This window comes from Xyrauchen texanus, chromosome 11, assembly GCF_025860055.1.
Source record: "Xyrauchen texanus isolate HMW12.3.18 chromosome 11, RBS_HiC_50CHRs, whole genome shotgun sequence".
Classification (NCBI taxonomy): Eukaryota; Metazoa; Chordata; class Actinopteri; order Cypriniformes; family Catostomidae; genus Xyrauchen; species Xyrauchen texanus.
The window spans coordinates 46,327,403-46,346,454 of NC_068286.1; the positions used below are offsets into that span (position 1 = coordinate 46,327,403).

The 19,052-nt window shown below is 38.2% G+C and overlaps 1 protein-coding gene across 3 annotated transcripts in view; it reads right to left on the reverse strand.

The window, feature by feature from the left end:
* Window positions 1-19,052, reverse strand: part of lrba (LPS responsive beige-like anchor protein) — a 333,604-nt gene that overhangs the window by 258,401 nt on the left and 56,151 nt on the right. For all 3 annotated transcript variants that reach the window (XM_052138116.1, XM_052138115.1, XM_052138114.1), the window contains exons 9-19: window positions 14,462-14,659; window positions 13,473-13,606; window positions 12,201-12,309; window positions 11,173-11,325; window positions 10,860-11,028; window positions 7,567-7,646; window positions 7,404-7,466; window positions 6,941-7,038; window positions 4,508-4,600; window positions 3,856-3,964; window positions 3,388-3,469 (exon numbers count right to left, since the gene is read on the reverse strand). In XM_052138116.1, coding sequence (XP_051994076.1) covers window positions 3,388-3,469; window positions 3,856-3,964; window positions 4,508-4,600; window positions 6,941-7,038; window positions 7,404-7,466; window positions 7,567-7,646; window positions 10,860-11,028; window positions 11,173-11,325; window positions 12,201-12,309; window positions 13,473-13,606; window positions 14,462-14,659 — 1,288 coding nt within the window. The remainder of the gene's footprint in view (window positions 1-3,387; window positions 3,470-3,855; window positions 3,965-4,507; window positions 4,601-6,940; window positions 7,039-7,403; window positions 7,467-7,566; window positions 7,647-10,859; window positions 11,029-11,172; window positions 11,326-12,200; window positions 12,310-13,472; window positions 13,607-14,461; window positions 14,660-19,052) is intronic.

Sequence of the window (19,052 nt, forward strand, 5' to 3'; positions counted from 1 at the left end):
TAGAATAATAATAAACAATAAAATAATATAGTAATAATAATAATATTCTATATAATAAATAATAATAATAATAAACAATAAAATAATATAGTAATAATAATAATAATATAATATATAATAATAATAATAATAATAATAATAATAAACAATAAAATAATATAGTAATAGTAATAATAATGATATTATATATAATAAATAATAATAATAAACAATAAAATAATATAGTAATAATAATAATAATATTATATAATAACAATATATTAATAATATAATAATAATAACATAACAATCTAATTAATATAATTTAATATAATAGCTTTGCTGGGTTCCAAAAAAAATATCTATAAATATCCCCCCAAAAAAATCTATATCTGACAAAAAAAAAGAAAGATATACTTAGTGATTTAGAAATATTTTGATGTTTAAAATATAATAATTTTTTTTTTAAAGATTTATGCTTTTAGATTTTATAATTGATTGTCATTTATAAGTTTTTGAAGCCTGAAAAGGAAATCATATTCGCAATTTAACGTCATAGCCCTTAAACAGGCAATTCATCGTCATAATCGCAATTATTTGTTTGACAATTAATCATCAGCCAAATTTCATAATCGTCAGGGCCCTAATATTCATATTAACTTCCAACCTTGTGAATGTTTTGTTAAAAATGTCTATGAAATTTCAAACAGTGAAAACAAATTGTACCATTATTAAAAGTGCAATTTCATGACATCATATAAACTGATAGTGATGTGATTAAAACGTTAAGACAAAATGTAAATATAAATAATGTAAAATATAGCACGAAGTCATATATATGAAGAGGCCCCCTTTAATAGCTTAATATCTTTTTCAGTTGCATTACGCTTGCATGCCGTCAAAAGCCTGGCGAGTAAAAACAAATATGACTAGCCAGTGGCGAATCTTTCTCCAACATGACCGTAGAGGGTTGTTTAATATTAAAAAATAGAAACGATTAAAAACTACAATATTGACGCTCTTCATACTGTAAGTCTACATCATAAGGTTGGTATTGTCGAAACTCTCTGCAGCCAAAGTCGAGGCTTCCTGGAACGGAGCGTAAGCTTAAACTGGAAAGATTAGTTGTTTAGATGAATTATCTAGACAATGTCAGCATGCATTATGTTGAGAAGAGGATCTCAAGTTTCAGCCGTCACAGAGGTTTAGAGCATGAAGGCATCTGTAACCAATGCTCTCGCTCGGTCCAGCAGACTTGTGTTGTTTCTACGCCTTACTCACTCAAATTAGAGTCACTGAACCTTACCAGTAGAAAATTACCTTTGCATGTATCTCTGCCTTTCTTTCACTCTCTAATCACCATTTGGTCCTGGTTTGTCCCAGAGTTTAATTTAAGAGAAACTTTTACTTCCTTGGTTTATTTGATTGGGTCTGACATGGCTAAAGACTGCAATCAGAGCCATTTAGAGGCTTCAACACAGATCAAATCAAGGAGACAGAAGAAAGATGAAACAGCCATGCTGTGCTCACTCTCAGATCCTTTATGAGATGGCCCCAGATCAGAGTCTGTTGTCTACCATCTCCATCTGTTTTACAGAGAAGAACGCTCTAGAACTGACCCAGGACCTGTACATCACTCTCATTCTATTGACTGGCAAGTGGTTTGTGTGCATGGTCACATCTCCATGTAAATACAGCTCTAATCAGCTGGTTGCAGTATTTCAGAATTAAGCCTCATTAGGGGAAACTCTGATACAGATCTGTATACGATATTACTTTCACTTTTTTATTCAAACCAGAGCATCTGATTTCTGTCTATCCCTGTATTGGATTAAAGGAGCCACGGAGAAAATTGAGCATAAATCGAGGCTGGAAAGAAAAGCATCTGCGAGAGGACGGGCGTTATAGGGAATAACTCTGCCATCTAATATTCAGAAACTGGTGGGCTGTGAATGAAAACAATGCAGCAAATATATCTGACTTTTAAGCTATAGTGGGAAGTTAATTACTTTTTAATGTTTATATCATCTGAATAATGGTGATATTAAATGAGCTTAATTGTCTGAGTTAATCATATTCTTCACCAAAATGTACACAATGTATTTTATCACTTCACTCATTTACTGAAAACCATTATAAGATCGTTAAAGCCTTTACACACTTGAGAGATGATCAAATTAAAATACCATGCTTATTAGTGTGTCTGATAATATATCATAATATAATAATATACTACACTAATAATAAAACTAAATATAATAAATAATAATATAATAATATAACAATATAACATAATACATAATAATAATAACATAACATATTACAACATAATATACAATATAATAATATAAGATAACAATATAACATAATATATAATAATAATAATAATATATAATAATATAAAAATATAATATAATATAATATGTCATTATAATAATAAAAATAATAATTATATACAATCATAATATAATATAATATTATAAGATAACAATATAACATAATATATAATAATAATATGATAATAATATAATAATATATAATAGTATACTATAATATGTATAATATAATAATAATAATGTACAATATAATAATAAAACATGATATATAATAATAATAATATAACAATATAATACTAATAATAATATAACATAATATATAATAATTATAATATAATAATAATATAATAATACAATCATTATATAATAATAATAACTAATATATATATATATATATATATATATATATATATATATATATATATATATATATATATCAAATATAATAATATAACATTATCTAGCATCTAGCATATCATACATAATATAATAATAATAATAATAATATATATATAATATATACATATATATATATATATATATATAATAATATATATATATAACATAATATAATAATATAGCATAATATCATAATAATAACATAATGTAGCATCTAGCAAATCATACATAATAATAATAAAGCATAATATAATAATATAATATAATTAAATATAATATAACATAAATATACTATAATAGAGGTTGGCTGGGTTCCAAAAAAATATATATGTGGAAATGTAAAATGGACCAAGAATATATCTGACAATAAGAGATATATTTAGTGATTTAGAAATATTTTTATACTTAAAATATAATTGTTATTGAGCTTAATTGTCAATTTGATTTGTGCCGTTGCAGGCACAGAAATAAGAAATGAGGCTCACTTAACATTATTATTACTAAAAATGAACTCACAATTTAATTCAGTTATGTTAATTAAGGTAAAGTAAAAAATAAATAATAATAAAAAATACTTACCAGGGACTCACTTTTATAGTCGGTGGTGATTTGGCTCAAATTTTAATTTCTGTCTGAATGAATTACATGTGCATGATGGTGTCAAAAAACTTACGTGGGTTTTGAATCTTCACAGAGGAGTCGGGGTCCGGGTGCTGTTTGTGAATGACCTGAGTACAGATCAGCTCCGTAAGAATCTGGAGAGAGTGACATGAGAGCCTTGGTTACTCCCTGACCACCCAATGTGCCCTAAATTATCCTCATCATACAACCAAAGCAGAGTTCATGCAAATATAGGGTCAAAATAACTCATAAATACTCAAACCTGCGGCAAAAGTAAATAGCGTTGATTAAGCTGGACATAAAAGACATTTTAAAAACACTTATTTTGGGAAGTAATTTTGGCAATAGAGAGTAGACAGGACATGATTTGACTGTCTCCCCTACACGAGTACGTCCTATAACTGTCATGGTAAGGTTCCGAAAAAAGAAAAGTTTGCAATTTGCATAGAATTGTTATAAATAAAATTGAGAGTGCTTAAAAGCAGATGTCAAAAAAGTGGGTAAGAGCACTGAGGCTAACCTCAAAGAGCACGTTGTATGTTGTGATGGTGAACTGGTTCGAGTGGAGCATCAGTCGTTCAGTGAGCAGAGGGAACAGGCCGTAACCCAGCATGACCTCTGACTTTCTCCTGCAACACATGACATCCAAAACATCAGTCACGCTCTGATCCGCTTCAATCCAGCCAAAACCCCAACAGGGCATAACAGCAGCCCAGAGTGTCTGAAAAACATCTCCACAGTCGGGGAATGAAGCTGCATCTATTTTAAAACAAATTAGTGTTGGGGGAGGGGGGGGGGTGTACGTAATCCAAATGGGATGGCGAAAGAAAGTGAGCTTTATCCATCAAAACACCACAGACACAACCTTTGGAAAAATACTCACACACGATTACAGACTTTCAATACATTTGCGCATAAATATTTCTATGCTGTGTGAATTAATTTACATTTACATTTATGCATTTGGCAGACGCTTTTATCCAAACTGACTTACAGTGCACTTATTACAGGGACAATCCCCCCGGAACAACCTGGAGTTAAGTGCCTTACTCAAGGACACAATGGTGGTGACTGTGGGGATGTACAATCACCACTTCATAAAAACAAGGTAAACAATGTTATTGTTTCTATTATTATAAACTGGACTCCAAGCTCCGGGACTGTGTACTTACTTTGGTGACAAATATTTGAGAAAGTAGCCCAAAACTTTGAGTGCCTGCACACGAATCCCTTCACTTTTAGATGCCAGTACCTTAAAGATGACTCTGTTATTGACAGAAGAGAAAAATGGAATAAAACAGCAAATGTTAGCGGAAGACGTTCAAAAAAGTATATGCAATAAACCAAGATGCTATACAATGAAAACATTAATAAATACCTATATAAAAATAGTATAGTATAACAATGTAAGGGATAATGTATAGTCAGCCGAAATCAACCCCGACAGGGTCATCAGGACCAGGACTTGGTCTTGTATTTTGCGATGACAACTGGCTATTATAACACGACTGCTATCCAAATAAATGAATAAATAAATGGGCATTACAAATATTGATCTGCGTTGAAGAACTGATAAATCGCTGGACAGCTGCGATTAGTACATTTGCGTAGTAAATAATGACCGCTGACTCCTCATTGTGCATCTTATTACAAGACTACTTGCCGAATAAATAAATGCACATGAAACATTGATGAGTTTATATGATTTTATTAGCTTATTATAGAGATCACACAGTGATCCGAAAAGCAGGAAAGATGACTTGCACTACCCGAATGAGCGGATGTGTGCATGTGCGGTTGTTACTCAGAGATATCAGACCACTAGATGGCGCCATTGACCAATCAGAATAGAGCATTCCAGAGCACCGTGTAATAAGCTTGAATATAACCAAAGTTCAAAGTAACCATATTTAATTTGTCTATCATTTAAACATATTATATGGATGTGTTCCAACAGTTTGATGTTTTCACTGTATTTCTTTCCAACCAAGGAAATGATTGGCAGTGCAGCCTGGTATGTGCACATATCTCCCAAGAGCTGATGTGTACATTCGTATGTAACCAACACCATTACACTGTCTCCATATTAAAACATGTAAATATGCCTATATCCTTCTAGAGCAGGATTTGACAGAAGTGAGATTTGAGTGGTGTTGTCAGATCTGAAATGAAAGTGAGGCCCTCCGTTTTATCGTGACGAGCTGTCCAGACGCCCCCTGCTAGCGTACACATTTAACCCCATTGCTGTCAGTGGAACTAGCATGTCTATAAAGGCTTTGGAAATGTAAAGCCTCAATTTTAGTAGCCTGTATGAGAGCCCAGTACAGCAGCATAGGTATCAGATGAGCCTATGAAAGTGTTTTTATAGGGTTTTGTTGAGCGGGACTCTCTGCTAAGAATGAGGTATTGTGGCCTCACGTCATTCCATGACATTCAACTAACGTAAACTCATCATTCATTTTTTTGTTTTGTTCGTTTCATTTGTTTTTAATAAAGACATTGGTTAATGGAACAGAATATAGAGTCTTTACGCAGCTCTTCTCATACAACAGCAGGTCATAGTGACCACTTAATGTCCAAACAGGAAAAATAAAATGCTTATGACGTGTGCGCTGTATTCCAAGTCATCGGACGCCATTCACCAGCTTTGTGTAAGGCTGAGTGGGAAATTTAAGTCATTATTCACTGATAGTCTCTCACTCCACCAAAGCTAACGTGTAGCCCGCATTTGCAGCCAGAATCTAAAAGTGCCGTTCGTTTACAATACGTGTGAGAACCATATACATTTTGACATCACTGACTTCAGCAGGGGTGAAGATTGTTAGTGAATAACGACTTACACTTTGGTCTGTTTCTCACACAAACCTAAAAAATTGCTTCAGCAGACTTGGAATATAGCGTTGAAATGGACCACATTTATGGTGATTTTTCTGTAGTCACTATGAACTGTTGTTGTATGGCAAGAGCTGTGTATTTCTTTTTATTTTCTCCCCAAATTGGAACACCTAATTCCCAATGCACTCTAAGTCCTCGTGGTGGGGTATTGACTCGCCTAAATCCGGGTGGCGGAGGACGCATCTCAGTTGCCTCCACGTCTGAGACCGTCAATCCACGTGGCTTGTTGAGCGCGTTACCACGGAGACGTAGCGTGAGGCTTCACGCTATTCTCCGTGGCATCCACGCACAACTCACCACACGCCCCACCGAGAGCGAGAACCACATTATAGCGACCATGAGGAGGTTACCCAATGTGACTCTACCCTCCCTAGCAACCGGGCCTATTTGGTTGCTAAGGAGACCTGGATTCCAAACTCGCGACTCTAGGGGTGGTAGTCAGCGACAATACTCGCCGAGCTACCCAGGCAAGAGCTGCGTTAAGATTCTTCATAAATAACTACTTTCATGTTCCATGGAAAAAATACCAATGGTATGAAGGTTTAAGGATTTGGAATGGCTTGTGTATACGCATTAGCAGAATGTTCATTTTTTGGCTGAATTATTGATTTAATAAATGCCTACCAATGCATAGATGAGTAGCAAGTAACAAATTGTTAAAGCTAAAAAAAAATGGAATGTCTGGTTGCCAAGAGCAACCACAGCCTCACCGTATTCCATTTCGCTGATCAAAGGCTTGCACCATTGAGCCGGGATGCTCGGACATCAGTGCCACAAGAAGCTGGAGAACATCCATCAGATTATCATCCTGTGAAGAGTAAATGTAAGTGTATCATATTAATCACCATTTGAAAGGAGCTACAGCTTAAGACATTGATGCAATTACTATATTATAGACTATTTATTACAAGAAACCCCATAACCTCTTATTAGTGAGGAAATATTTTCAAAAATCACAGTTTGAAACAAGCGGGAACATCACTGATTTTAAAAGCTGGGGTTTGGGTGCCACCTGGTGACAGTTTCAGCACAGATTGTTCAGTGGAACAAAGAATGACACAGAACTAGAAATCAACAGTAAATTAGGGAAGCATGACTGAGTGTTGTGTGATCATTTGATACAGGTAGAGGTGACGTCTGTGGAACTATTGGTAATGAGGTGCATGAGGTTACCTCGTGCATTGTGAGCAGGTAGTTGAGAATACTCTGTAGTTCGTCTTCCTTTACGCCATGATCCTACAATTACACGCAACAGAAACGCAAGAGTTACCTGTACCGCACTTCTCAAGTTGACTCCTTCAGACCGTTTGTTATTTGTACGGTCATTCCACTATACCTTCATGATCAGTTGTTTGACAAACAACAGCAGGAACGCTCGGAGAGAATGAATCTCTTTCTGATTGGGTCTCGGTCCGTCTATAAACAAACGGATATATGATATCAGCCACAAAATCAAGAATAATCAAGAGAAATGTTTCATTTTTGTTAATTGCACGTGTTTAAAACTAGCTTAATTTCAGAATGTTTCAGAAATTTGATTATGGTTTATATTGTATTCCTATTATGTGCACCCAAATAGCTCCACGGGAATCAAGAAGTATTTTTCTTGTGGTAATGTGGGAGACCATGTAAATGAGTCCTGAACGAGACAAGCGGGAGAGAAGTCGAATGTGGAAATTACACAGAGATGAGGTGTGTCAAGCGCACAGACAAATTAGTCCGTTCCGTTATTATTGGATGTGATGTTCTCCCACAGCAGCTTTGAGGCAAAGAAACCCTGCCGTGTCCTTTTCATCCAGAGACACTAAGCATTACTGAGATAAATCAAATAGGCCATTTCTAAAGGAGTAATCATGGCAGGGTTCTTAAAACAAATATAAGCTAATAAAATCATGATGAACTATTAAGGCTGCTTTCAGACTAGAGATTTTGATGTAGATCTGAATCTGTTTGAAGTCAGAGTTTGGTTCATTTGGTTGGTGTGAAAGGGATTTTCTGAACTCTGATGTGAAACAGCGAACCGCACTACAGTCAACCTAAAATGTGGTCCTGGGTGTGGTTCATTATTTTGTGAAACTATCTCATTATTTAAAGATAATATTGCATTATTCTAAGACTATCATTTCAAAATGATGACATATCTCAAATTATTGTGTTAGTATAAGCGAAACGGGGGTATCGCTTTTGTAGATGTGGCCGCCGTGAGTATACATCACCACCGATCCTCCACCTGGTCCTCTAATGGTTAGACGGTGACCTAGAGAGGCCTTCACCCATTGTGAAATTTGGTGGAGGATCGGTGGTGATCTGGGGGTGCTTCAGCGAGGCTGGAATCTGCAGATTCGTCTTTGTGATGGACGCATGTATCAAGTCACGTACAAGGTTATCTTGGAAGAAAACTGCTCTGACAATGTTCCCCAACGCTGAGAATTGGTTTCTCCAGCAGGACAATGCTCCATGCCACACAGACAGGTCAATCAAGGGATGGATGGACAGGTCAATCAAGGGACTGGATCAAGACCCCGTCATGGCCAGCCCAATCTCCAGACCTGAACCCCATTGAACACCTCTGGAATGTGATCAAGAGGAAGATGGACGGCCACAAGCCATCAAACAAAACCGAGATGCTTGAATTGTTGCGTCAGGAGTGGCATAAAGTCACCCAACAGCAATGTGAAAGACTGGCAGAGGGCATGTCAACACACATGAAAGCTGTGATTGAAAATCAGGATTATTCCAGCAAATATTGATTTCTGAAATCTAAGTTAAAACATTAATATTGTGGGATTTTTTCATTGTGTTTTATCTTGAATATTGATAATATAGATATTATCTCAAAATATATCTTTTTTATTGTAGCCATCGCTCTTGCCACACCAGCAATCATGTGCATAAGAAGGGAAATGGTATATTACCCCATAACTGATGTTAAAGTTGTCATTTTGACAAATATAATCAATCTTATAGTGTCACCTCTGGATAGACCTTAATGATTGCCATCCATTGCCACATTTGTTCTCTGTTGTGAGGGATATACTATATATTCTGGCAGCCAAAAGTTTGGAATAATGTACAGATTTTGCTCTTATGGAAAGAAATTGGTACTTTTATTCACCAAAGTGGCATTCAGCTGATCACAATGAATAGTCAGGACATTAATAATGTGAAAAATTGCTATTATAATTTGAAAAAAATTTTCAGAACGTCTTAAACTACTTCAAAGAGTTCTCATCAAAAAAATTAGTGCAGCGATGACAGCTTTGCAGATCTTGTTATTCTAGCGGTCAGTTTGTCCAGATACTCAGGTGACCTTTCACCCCACACTTCCTGTAGCACTTGCCATAGATGTGACGGGCGCTTCTCACGCACCTTACAGTCTATCTGATCCCACAAACGCTCAATGGGGTGAAGATCCGTAACACTCTTTTCCAATTATCTGTTGTCCAATGTCTGTGTTTCTTTGCCCACTTTGCACCCCTGAGTCTTCTGTTTACTGTTGTACATGAAACTGGTGTTGAGCGGGTAGAATTCAATGAAGCTGTCAGCGGAGGACATGTGAGGCGTCTATTACTCGAACTAGAGACTCTGATGTACTTATCCTCTTGTTTAGTTGCACATCTGGTCTTCCACACCTCTTTCTGTCCTTGTTAGAGACAGTTGTCTTTATCTTTGAAGACTGTAGTTACACCGTTGTGTGAAATCATTGCATTGTATCACCTTCATTCCTCAAAACAATGATTGACTGATGAGTTTCTAGAGAAATCTGTTTCTTTTTTGCCATTTTGGACCTAATATCAACCTGAAGACATGCCAGTCTATTGCATACTGTGCAACTCAAACACAAACACAAAGACAATGTTCAGCTTCATTTAATGAACCAAATATCTTTAAACTGTGTTTGATATAATGGCGAGTGATTTTCTAGTATCAAATGATCAATTTATCATGATTACTCGAGGATAAGGTGTTGGAGTGATGCTGCTGTCTAGATTTGATCATAAATGACTTTTTTAAATAGTGATGGTGCTGTTTAACATCAGTAATGTCCTGATTATACTTTGTGATCAGTTGAATGCCACTTTGGTGAATTAAAGTAACAATTTCTTTCCAAAACAGCAAAATCTGAACATTATTCCAAACGTTTGGCTGCCAGTGTATAATATATATATATATATATAAAGCAATACCCCTGAATACTAACTCAATAATTTGAGATATTATGTCATTATTTTTAAATGGTAATCTTGGAATCATGCAATTTTATCTTAAAATATTGAGATATAAAAAAAAAATTACTTGTGAACTGGATTTTTTTATTTCTATTTGACTTGGCTCAAACGGGCTTCCATAGTTTTGGTGATAAATAATTAAATAACACTTCTAAACTACTATATTCTTCTCCTGAGTTGCTGTCTACCTACAGTGGTAAATAAATGCATATAGCTTTTTAATCCCAGTGAGACTCAAATCAACCAATCCAACAAGCTGTAAGATATTCCTTTAGAAATACATAGTTTTAATGAGTGTAAACTGATATAGTCCCACATGGATCCTTTAAGACAAAGTTTCTCATATTCTCTGCTCTCGGGATGTGTTGAGAAGTTAGTTTAGTGATTCAGCGGGTCTTACCGAGACCCTTGGGCGTGATTCCGCTGCGGTCCAGTGGGTTTACAACCCAGTAGAAATACTTGAGCGTGTGCATGACCTGCAGTACGGTTCCTACTCTTCGGATGGCATTGAAGATGGTGACAGTGCTGATGAATTCCGTGGCAAGGTAGGTGTAGAGAACCAACTGCACCTGTTGGGGGCAGCAAATCAGTTTAAACCACAAATTAACAGACCGTTTGAGAAAACAAAGAACTGGTAAACTATTTAGCGAGCAAGTCATGTAAAAGTATGAGTTTGTGTTTATGTGGCTTGCATAAATGGATGAGTAAGATACCTTAGCTGGGGCATGAATCCAGATGGTAGGGTTGAAGAGGACATGGTCACACAGCTGTTTCAGTGGCAAGATGCCAGTGGGAAGGTTGCTGAGGTAACGGGCAAAGGCAAGGACGATTTCCAGAACGGGTCGTGTCACATGTACTTTGGAAGACTGAGGAGAGAATACAGGCAAAATAAGACATCAGAAAAACATAAAACGATAAATATAATCAACACTACAGGACAAAAAGGAACAGTTCACGTCTTCTGTATGGCACAAGCGAGTAAGCATGGCATACAGTAATAAATATGCTCTCATACAAACGGTTAAAATGGTTAGTCTGAATGAACGATAGAAGCCGCATCAGCTCTGTAGATCTTTTACAGATACAGATTAAATCAGGTTCTAGTTCTGCGTCTTTCCACAGCATGATTACTGCGGTCATGGTGTGACCTGAGGTCAGATTAAGCTGTGAACATCAAGGACATTTTAGTAGTATGAGTAACAGAAATTAATTACAGGATGAGAAAGTTAGTATGCATGACCATATTAAAAAAAAAAAAAAAAAAAAAGAAAGAGTAAAAAGAAAGAAAAAGACAATAAAAAAAAAGAAGAAATTGGCAAGTAGTCCAAGACCAGGGCTGGGCTGGTAATCTGGCATACCGGGCATTTTCCCGGTGGGCCGACGATTAGGGGCGCATTCCCGATTAGGGGCGCATTGGCCATCGGGAGAACCGAGCCAGCCGGTGGGTCTGCCGTGCTAAGCTAAAATGAGCCGGCGCGTTATGCAGAACGGACCACAAAACGGTGCTGTGATATGCAGAAAAGGACAGTGACCACACCCCCCCCCCCCCGCTCAACAACTTTTGGCAAACCCCCCCCACACACAGTTTTGGGCCAGTTGCCATGTAAATTCCGGGGCCGATTTCTCTTCCCAGTCCAGCCCTGTCCAAGAATAATGATCATGCAATGTTACTATACATGCAACTTTGTTAAACAAGTGTTCCCTGGTTCCCTGGCATTAGTGGGATTTAAGGAACACTCACCTTCTCCAGTGTGTAACCGATGACAAGAAAGCCCTTGCAGGCCAGCACCTGCTCTTGCATAGCTACAGAGCCCTTCAGCAGCTCCATCACAAATGACAATAGTGTGCAACTGAGAAAAAGACATATAGTCAAAGATGCATAACTAAACAAAACAACAAGCAGACAAATAACACACAGTCCTGATCTAGCTCAGGTTTTAAATATAGAGTTCACACTGTAGTTCAGTACCATGAACCCTGCAAATGAATAAGATCAAGTGTAGTGTTCATTCTGATAATAAACTGTTTGAAAGTGATGCAAAAACATGGTTTTGCAAAACTTATTGGCCTAATTGGCCAATGACCTCCAGTGGGTCATCTTACATTCGTTGATCATTTAGATGAGTATTTATGCCATAGAAATGAAAACATTTGCAATATCGCATTATTGATAAACTGTGCAGATTTAAATGGTGTTAACGTTAGCTAGCTTGATAACATACATTAATTGAAATTGCCTGTAACAGTATTGGAAGTCTCAGCTGTAATGGGTTGAATTATGCCAAGGTTTGTTTATATCATTCTAGCTTTTTTTTTCCCCAATGTTTTCGTATATTTATCAGACACTGCAAAAATTAGCTCATTATAATATTTGTGGTGGGGCCAGTGTAAATGTTCCAGGGCAAGAAGCAATCTGAACTACAGCCCCAATTGGCACGCCCTTAAATAGTTTGGGTGCCATGAAAAAACTAAAAGCTAGCGAGGGGACTGGGTGGCTCAGCGAGTATTGACGCTGGCTATCACCCCTAGAGTCACGAGTTTGAACCAGGGCGTGCTGAGTGACTCCAGTCAGGTCTCCTTAGCAACCAAATTGGCCCGGTTGCTAAGGAGAGTAGAGTCACATGGGGTAACCTCCTCGTGGTCGCTATACTGTGGTTCTCACTCTCGGTGGGGCGTGTGGTGAGATGTGCGTGGATGCCGCGGAGATTAGCGTGAAGCCTCCACACATGCTACGTCTCCACGGTAACATGCTCAACATGCCACGTAATAAGATGCACGGATTGACGGTCTCAGACGCGGAGGCAACGGAGAGTCGTCCTCACTATGCCACCACGAGGACCTAGAGCACATTGGGAATTGTGCATTCCAAATTGGGGAGAATTAAATAAACAAAAACACTAAAAGCTAGCATTGTGTCCACTGGGTCTTCACAAGTTTAGGAGAGAAAACATTAACTGTGTTCATTCTTTTTCCCCCCACTGAGACACACAGGGCAGAAGTCATGTATTCTCACCAGACAGAGGTGTCCAGCTCGTCGCCGGTGTGCTGGAGGTAATCCAGCTGTGCAAACAGGGGAAAGAGGACCTGAACTCCTCCTATAGAGTGGATGGCACTCTGAACTGAGTGCGTCACCACTGCTTTGACGTCCTGAGACACAGAAATGCATTGCATTAAATATCAGATTTGCTTGGTAATTGTACGTCGCGTCTTGTCTTACTGTTGTACACGGAGGCACTCGACTCAGAATGGCATTTGCATATTGTTCTGACACAGCCGTGAAACAACTATTCCAGAACGACAAAGTTATTTCCTGAATCTATGCTCTGTATGCATAATGAGAGAGAGAGAAACAGAGACAGACTGAGGAAAATTAAATAGAGAAAGATGGCTGAGAGATGCTTCTTAACGTGTCTGTAATCAGACCAGGGCTCTCCCAGATGGCAAATGATAACACATCCATAAAAATCATCCTTCGAGAGAGATCTACTTCATCTATTCAGCATGTGAAGAAGCCAATACAGCTTAAAAGGCTTTTGCTTTCTAACTGAAATACAAATGACAAATTAAGTATTACATGGCTCCCACTCTTTAACACCATCCACTTTTCAAGACTATTCCATGACCTATCAAGTCATTCCGGATGACTGGAAAAGGCACTTTATCTCCTATAATAGCAGGGTCCCCACGGTCACACGGGGACCCTGCTATTATATAAATGAATTAAATAATTACCTAATTAATATTAAAAGCTGGCAGCCTCCATTGGAAAATGTTGAAGACTAAATTAGATGCTTTCAGCACTGAACTCATGGTGTGCAGGATAGGGCACAGGTGTGTGCCGTGTTTTGCTGAGCGAGATGATAAAATGGTCATATTCTTAATTATGTTAACGTACGGTGATGAGCTCGATTCATTAGCCCACAGACTGCAGTCCACCTGGCGGAGCAGGTCTCCGCATGCAGCTGCACATGGCTGGTGAACAAGCTGTGATGAAGAGCATACCTGCAGCATGAGGGCGTGTGGAGAGTGCACAAAGATGGAGGTGTTGTCCTTGGGGGAGGACTCCAGACACAGCTGAGCATCAGTGGCTCTGGGATTATAGGTGAAGGCAATACTGGCAGACAGCTTGCCGTCATATAGCAGCATCTTGTGATGTTCTGCAAACAGCAGGTCACTCTCGGCCTTATGCTTGAACGTGCCCTAAATGAATCAAAGAGAGAGATGTTTAAACCAGAGCAATTCTGCACATGCACAAGAGCGTGTTAAAAAGAAGAGTGTTAATTATTCAATGCATGAAGAGGGTCAAAATGACAAAGCTATCCTGTTTATATCTTTATCTTCAAGAACATAAGAATTAGATCGTGCATAACAGTTTTATTCATGTTTATTTGCTCACTTTAAATGTTTTAAAATTAAAAGATACAATTCTGTGTTCTTTCAAATAATTGCAACTTTTCCTGAGTCGACTCTTTAGGAGCCTTTATCACAAACACATTCAAAACATCAAATAGTGCAGACAGATTTCTCCACTGGAGTGATCAAACCATCATCTGCTACTCATTAAAACACCAAACAACTGCACAAAACTTCATCTCCGGGACAATCTGGTCTGTAGTCTGGATCATCATTATCATCATTATCATCATCATCATCTGAGTACTCTGATTGTGACTCCAAAACCATTACGGGTGTCTCGTTGAACATTTCCAAAGCCTCCTCTGCTGTATATGGGTCGCGTCTAAAGGGATCCCTCTCACGTCAATCTCACACGCCGTTAATTTGAAGTCACACAGCAGTAGGGCTGCAACTAATGACTATTTTGATAGTCGATTAATCTAACGATTATTCGACTATTCTGCAATTAATCATTAGCCCTTAACACGATTATTCTGCTTGTGTCCCGACTTAAACGGTCGTATTAAACGTGTTTACTAACAATAAAGAGGACAAAATCATCTTTATAAATACCTCTAAATGACATTCACTGAATTAAAGGTCAAAACATATTTTAAGTTTAATTCAGTAAAGAAATTCACAGCAAAAAATCAAATTATTATCAAGTGTTTTTGTCTTGTTTTCCATTTAAAAATGTCTAAAAATCCTTAAAACAAGATACATTTACTTGAGAAGCAACATATAGGATATTTAGACTTGCTGTATGAGGATGTATCTTAAATATACAGTAAGTGTATTTTGTATATAAGTGTATTTTATTCACTTGGTTATACTTCTGCGAGTGCAGTAAAGACAAAATATACTCATATTCAAGATCTATTCACCAAAAGCAAGTCTAAATATCTTACATGCTGCTTCTAAGGTGAATGCATCTTTTTTAAATGATTTTTAGATATTTTAATATTTTTAATATTATATTCAACATTCTCAGATAATATATTTTTCTTCTGCAGTAGCTGCTAAAGTAAATGAATGCAATTTATATTGGAAAACAAGCCAAAACAGAAACAAATCATAAACGTATTTTGTTGCCGTGTATAATGGGGCGAAGACTTCCTCTCTCACCTTTCTGTTCACTTCAATCCATCTTTAACTCACAAAAACACAAACTCTCTCTTATTAATAAAGCTGCGTATTGCCAATTTTCTTCACGATAAGAAACACACAGTGACACATATATTATGTTTCAATAAGTCAAGAGCAATCATGTTATAGTCTAGCTGCATTAACTGTGTGCGCTCGAGGGACGAGCGTCCCGTGACAGAGTGCATCAGCCGGTGCAGTTTCAATCTCCCCCTTAGATCGGGACATTCACACAACTCAAGAGGCGCTGACCGCACAGAGAAATGCCCGTTTCAGAGTTTGTAGTTATTTACATGATCTGCTTCTGCATTATTTGAACTTTAATAAAGATATAATGCATTAAACATAACTGAAATGTAAACAAATGTGTCGGTGAAGAGATATTGTTGATATTGATCAGTGGAGGACATCAATCAGTTCTTTTGATAAGCATCTGACTGGGTGGTCTATTGCTAACTAACTCGTCCTTTACATTAGAGGCTCCGGGTTTTAATGCATTCATACGGAACTTTACATTTTAATAACCAAAGATTGCATCCGCACCCCAGTGGATGTATATCTTGAGTGGGGACAATTTCTTTGCAATTCGACTGGAAAGGAGCTGCAGGTCTCACAGCAACGAGGAGCGCTCGCCGGCCATTCTCGTCACTGCAGCACATATGTTGCTATCTTCATACTACCGTGTAATTAATGCATATAAATAAAGCTTTCAAATGCGGTTCATAAGCATGCGGTTATTTTACCCAGATCAAACCTTCCTCTCAAACTCTCTAATCGTGACAAAATCACTGCAAGGAAATCAAGTTTAAATTATTTATTTTAATATTATTACGTAGTATTAAAGAAAAAGTTAAGAGTGGAGACAGGTAACAGGATGGGGGAAAACTGGGTCCAAAGGCAGATTTAAACCCAGGTCGTCCACATGGAAAAACCACATCTACACTTGAGGATGCAGTTTGACTTTAATTTCTTTAATAATAATAATTCCTTACATTTATATAGCGCTTTTCTAGGCAATCAAAGTGCTTTACCTAGCATAGGGGGAATCTCCTCAACCGCCACCAGTGTGCAGCATCCACCTGGATGATGCGATGGCAGCCATAGTGCGCCAGAACGCCCACCACACACCAGCTATTGGTGGGGAGGAGAGAGTAGAGTGATGTAGCCAATTCAGGGATGGAGATTAATACGAGGCCATGATAGATAGGCGCCAATGGGGGGAATTTGGCCAGGACACCGGGGTTACACCCCTACTCTTTACGAGAAGTGTCCTAATGACCACAGAGAGTCAGGAACTCGGTTTAACATCTCATCCGAAGGACAGTAGCCTTTTTACAGTATATTGTCCCCGTCACTATGCTGGGGCATTAGGACCCACACAGACCGTAGGGTGAGCACCCCCTGCTGGCCCCCCTAATACCACTTCCAGCAGCAACCTTGGTTTTCCCCAGGAGGTCTCCCATCCAGGCACTGGCCAGGCTCAACCCTGCTTAGCTTTAGTGGGCAACCAGGCAAGAGCTGCAATGTGATATGGCTGCCAGATTATTTGCTTTGTTTCCACCAGATTATTTGAGTACAAATAGCTGCACTGTGTGGCAGGTTTGTACAACTAGCATAAACAGTCACTCCGTAATAATAGTAATAACGTTATATTATTGACATTTTTAATGCTCTCCGTCATTAATATGCTGAGGCGAGCAGAAAAAGCGCCATAGCATTATTTAAATGTTTTATTACGTTAAAAAAATAGAGTATTTCCAGACAAAATTTACAATGTGCTAACTACTAAGTATTAGCTCTAGCAGTTTGGTAGTGTTTGAATGTTTTGTCAGTGCTTCAAAATGCACCTGTCATAAATGTTAAAAAGATGAAAAAGGGGCCTGTGAAGCTCAACAAGCAAAGACGCTGACTATCACACCTGGAGTCGTGAGTTTGAATCCATGGTTTGCTGAGAGACTCCAGCCAGGTCTTCTAAGCAACCAAATTGGCCCGGTTGCTAGGGAGGGTAGAGTCACATGGGGTAACCTCCTTGTGGTCGCTATAATGTGGTTCTCGCTCTCGGTGGGGTGCGTGGTGAGTTCTGTGTGGATGCTGCAGAGAATAACATGAAGCCTCCACACGTGCTAGGTATCTGCGGTAACGCGCTCAACAAGTCATGTGATAACATGCACGGATTGATGTCTCAGACGCAGACAACTGAGATTCCACCGCCATCCGGATTGTGGCGAAACACTCAATCTGTGTGGCGGAGGCCCAACTGAACCTTTCCTCTGCAATGGTGGCTGGATGCTGCAGAGGTATCAAGAGGTATGGGTGAAGAGGTTATTCAGTCTCCCAAAACCAGCTGTCACCAAATTGCTGATTTGTCCAACTTAAAAGAATCACGTGTGCTTCCAGGCCATTTTGCCACAATGTCAGTGAAGACCCCGGTGATCACACACTACTTGAACATTAATGGCTGGATAGCCCTTACTTCAAATGTACAAGGGCTAATTCACCACAGGACTTGCCACTGAGATAAGGGTGCCATCGATGATGCCAATCACAGTCTTGCTGACCAATGACCTGCTGAGCCACAGGCCATCACCAACCACCTCCATAAAAACACTAACACAAAATACATTGCAAAATGAGAGAGTATTTTTGGTCATCAAATGGGATGTTTTGTATTTAAACGCTGAAGGGTTTTAACTTCTCTGTCATCAAAAAACCAAGTTGAAAATCGTATGTTTGTTGCCACGCAACACCACACAGCTTCACCAGAGCCCCATTTAACAGACACAGTCTGTATCTTTCACTCCATATATATTTAATGCTATATCTCTCATTGTGTCAAGAATAAAAGTGGCGTTCTTATTGGTTTTTGAAGAGTGTGCATATGTATGTCCTCAAGTGCGGTAAAGGGAAGTAAATAGTGGGAAACCCCATCAATGCAGCTCAATGCTCCGACAGGCCACAAAGAAAACAACACACGAGCAACAGAGGAAATGTGCAAATAAAGCAAAACAAGGGAGAACAGAAAATAGCGTAGTCATCCTCAGTTATGGGGTTCGTT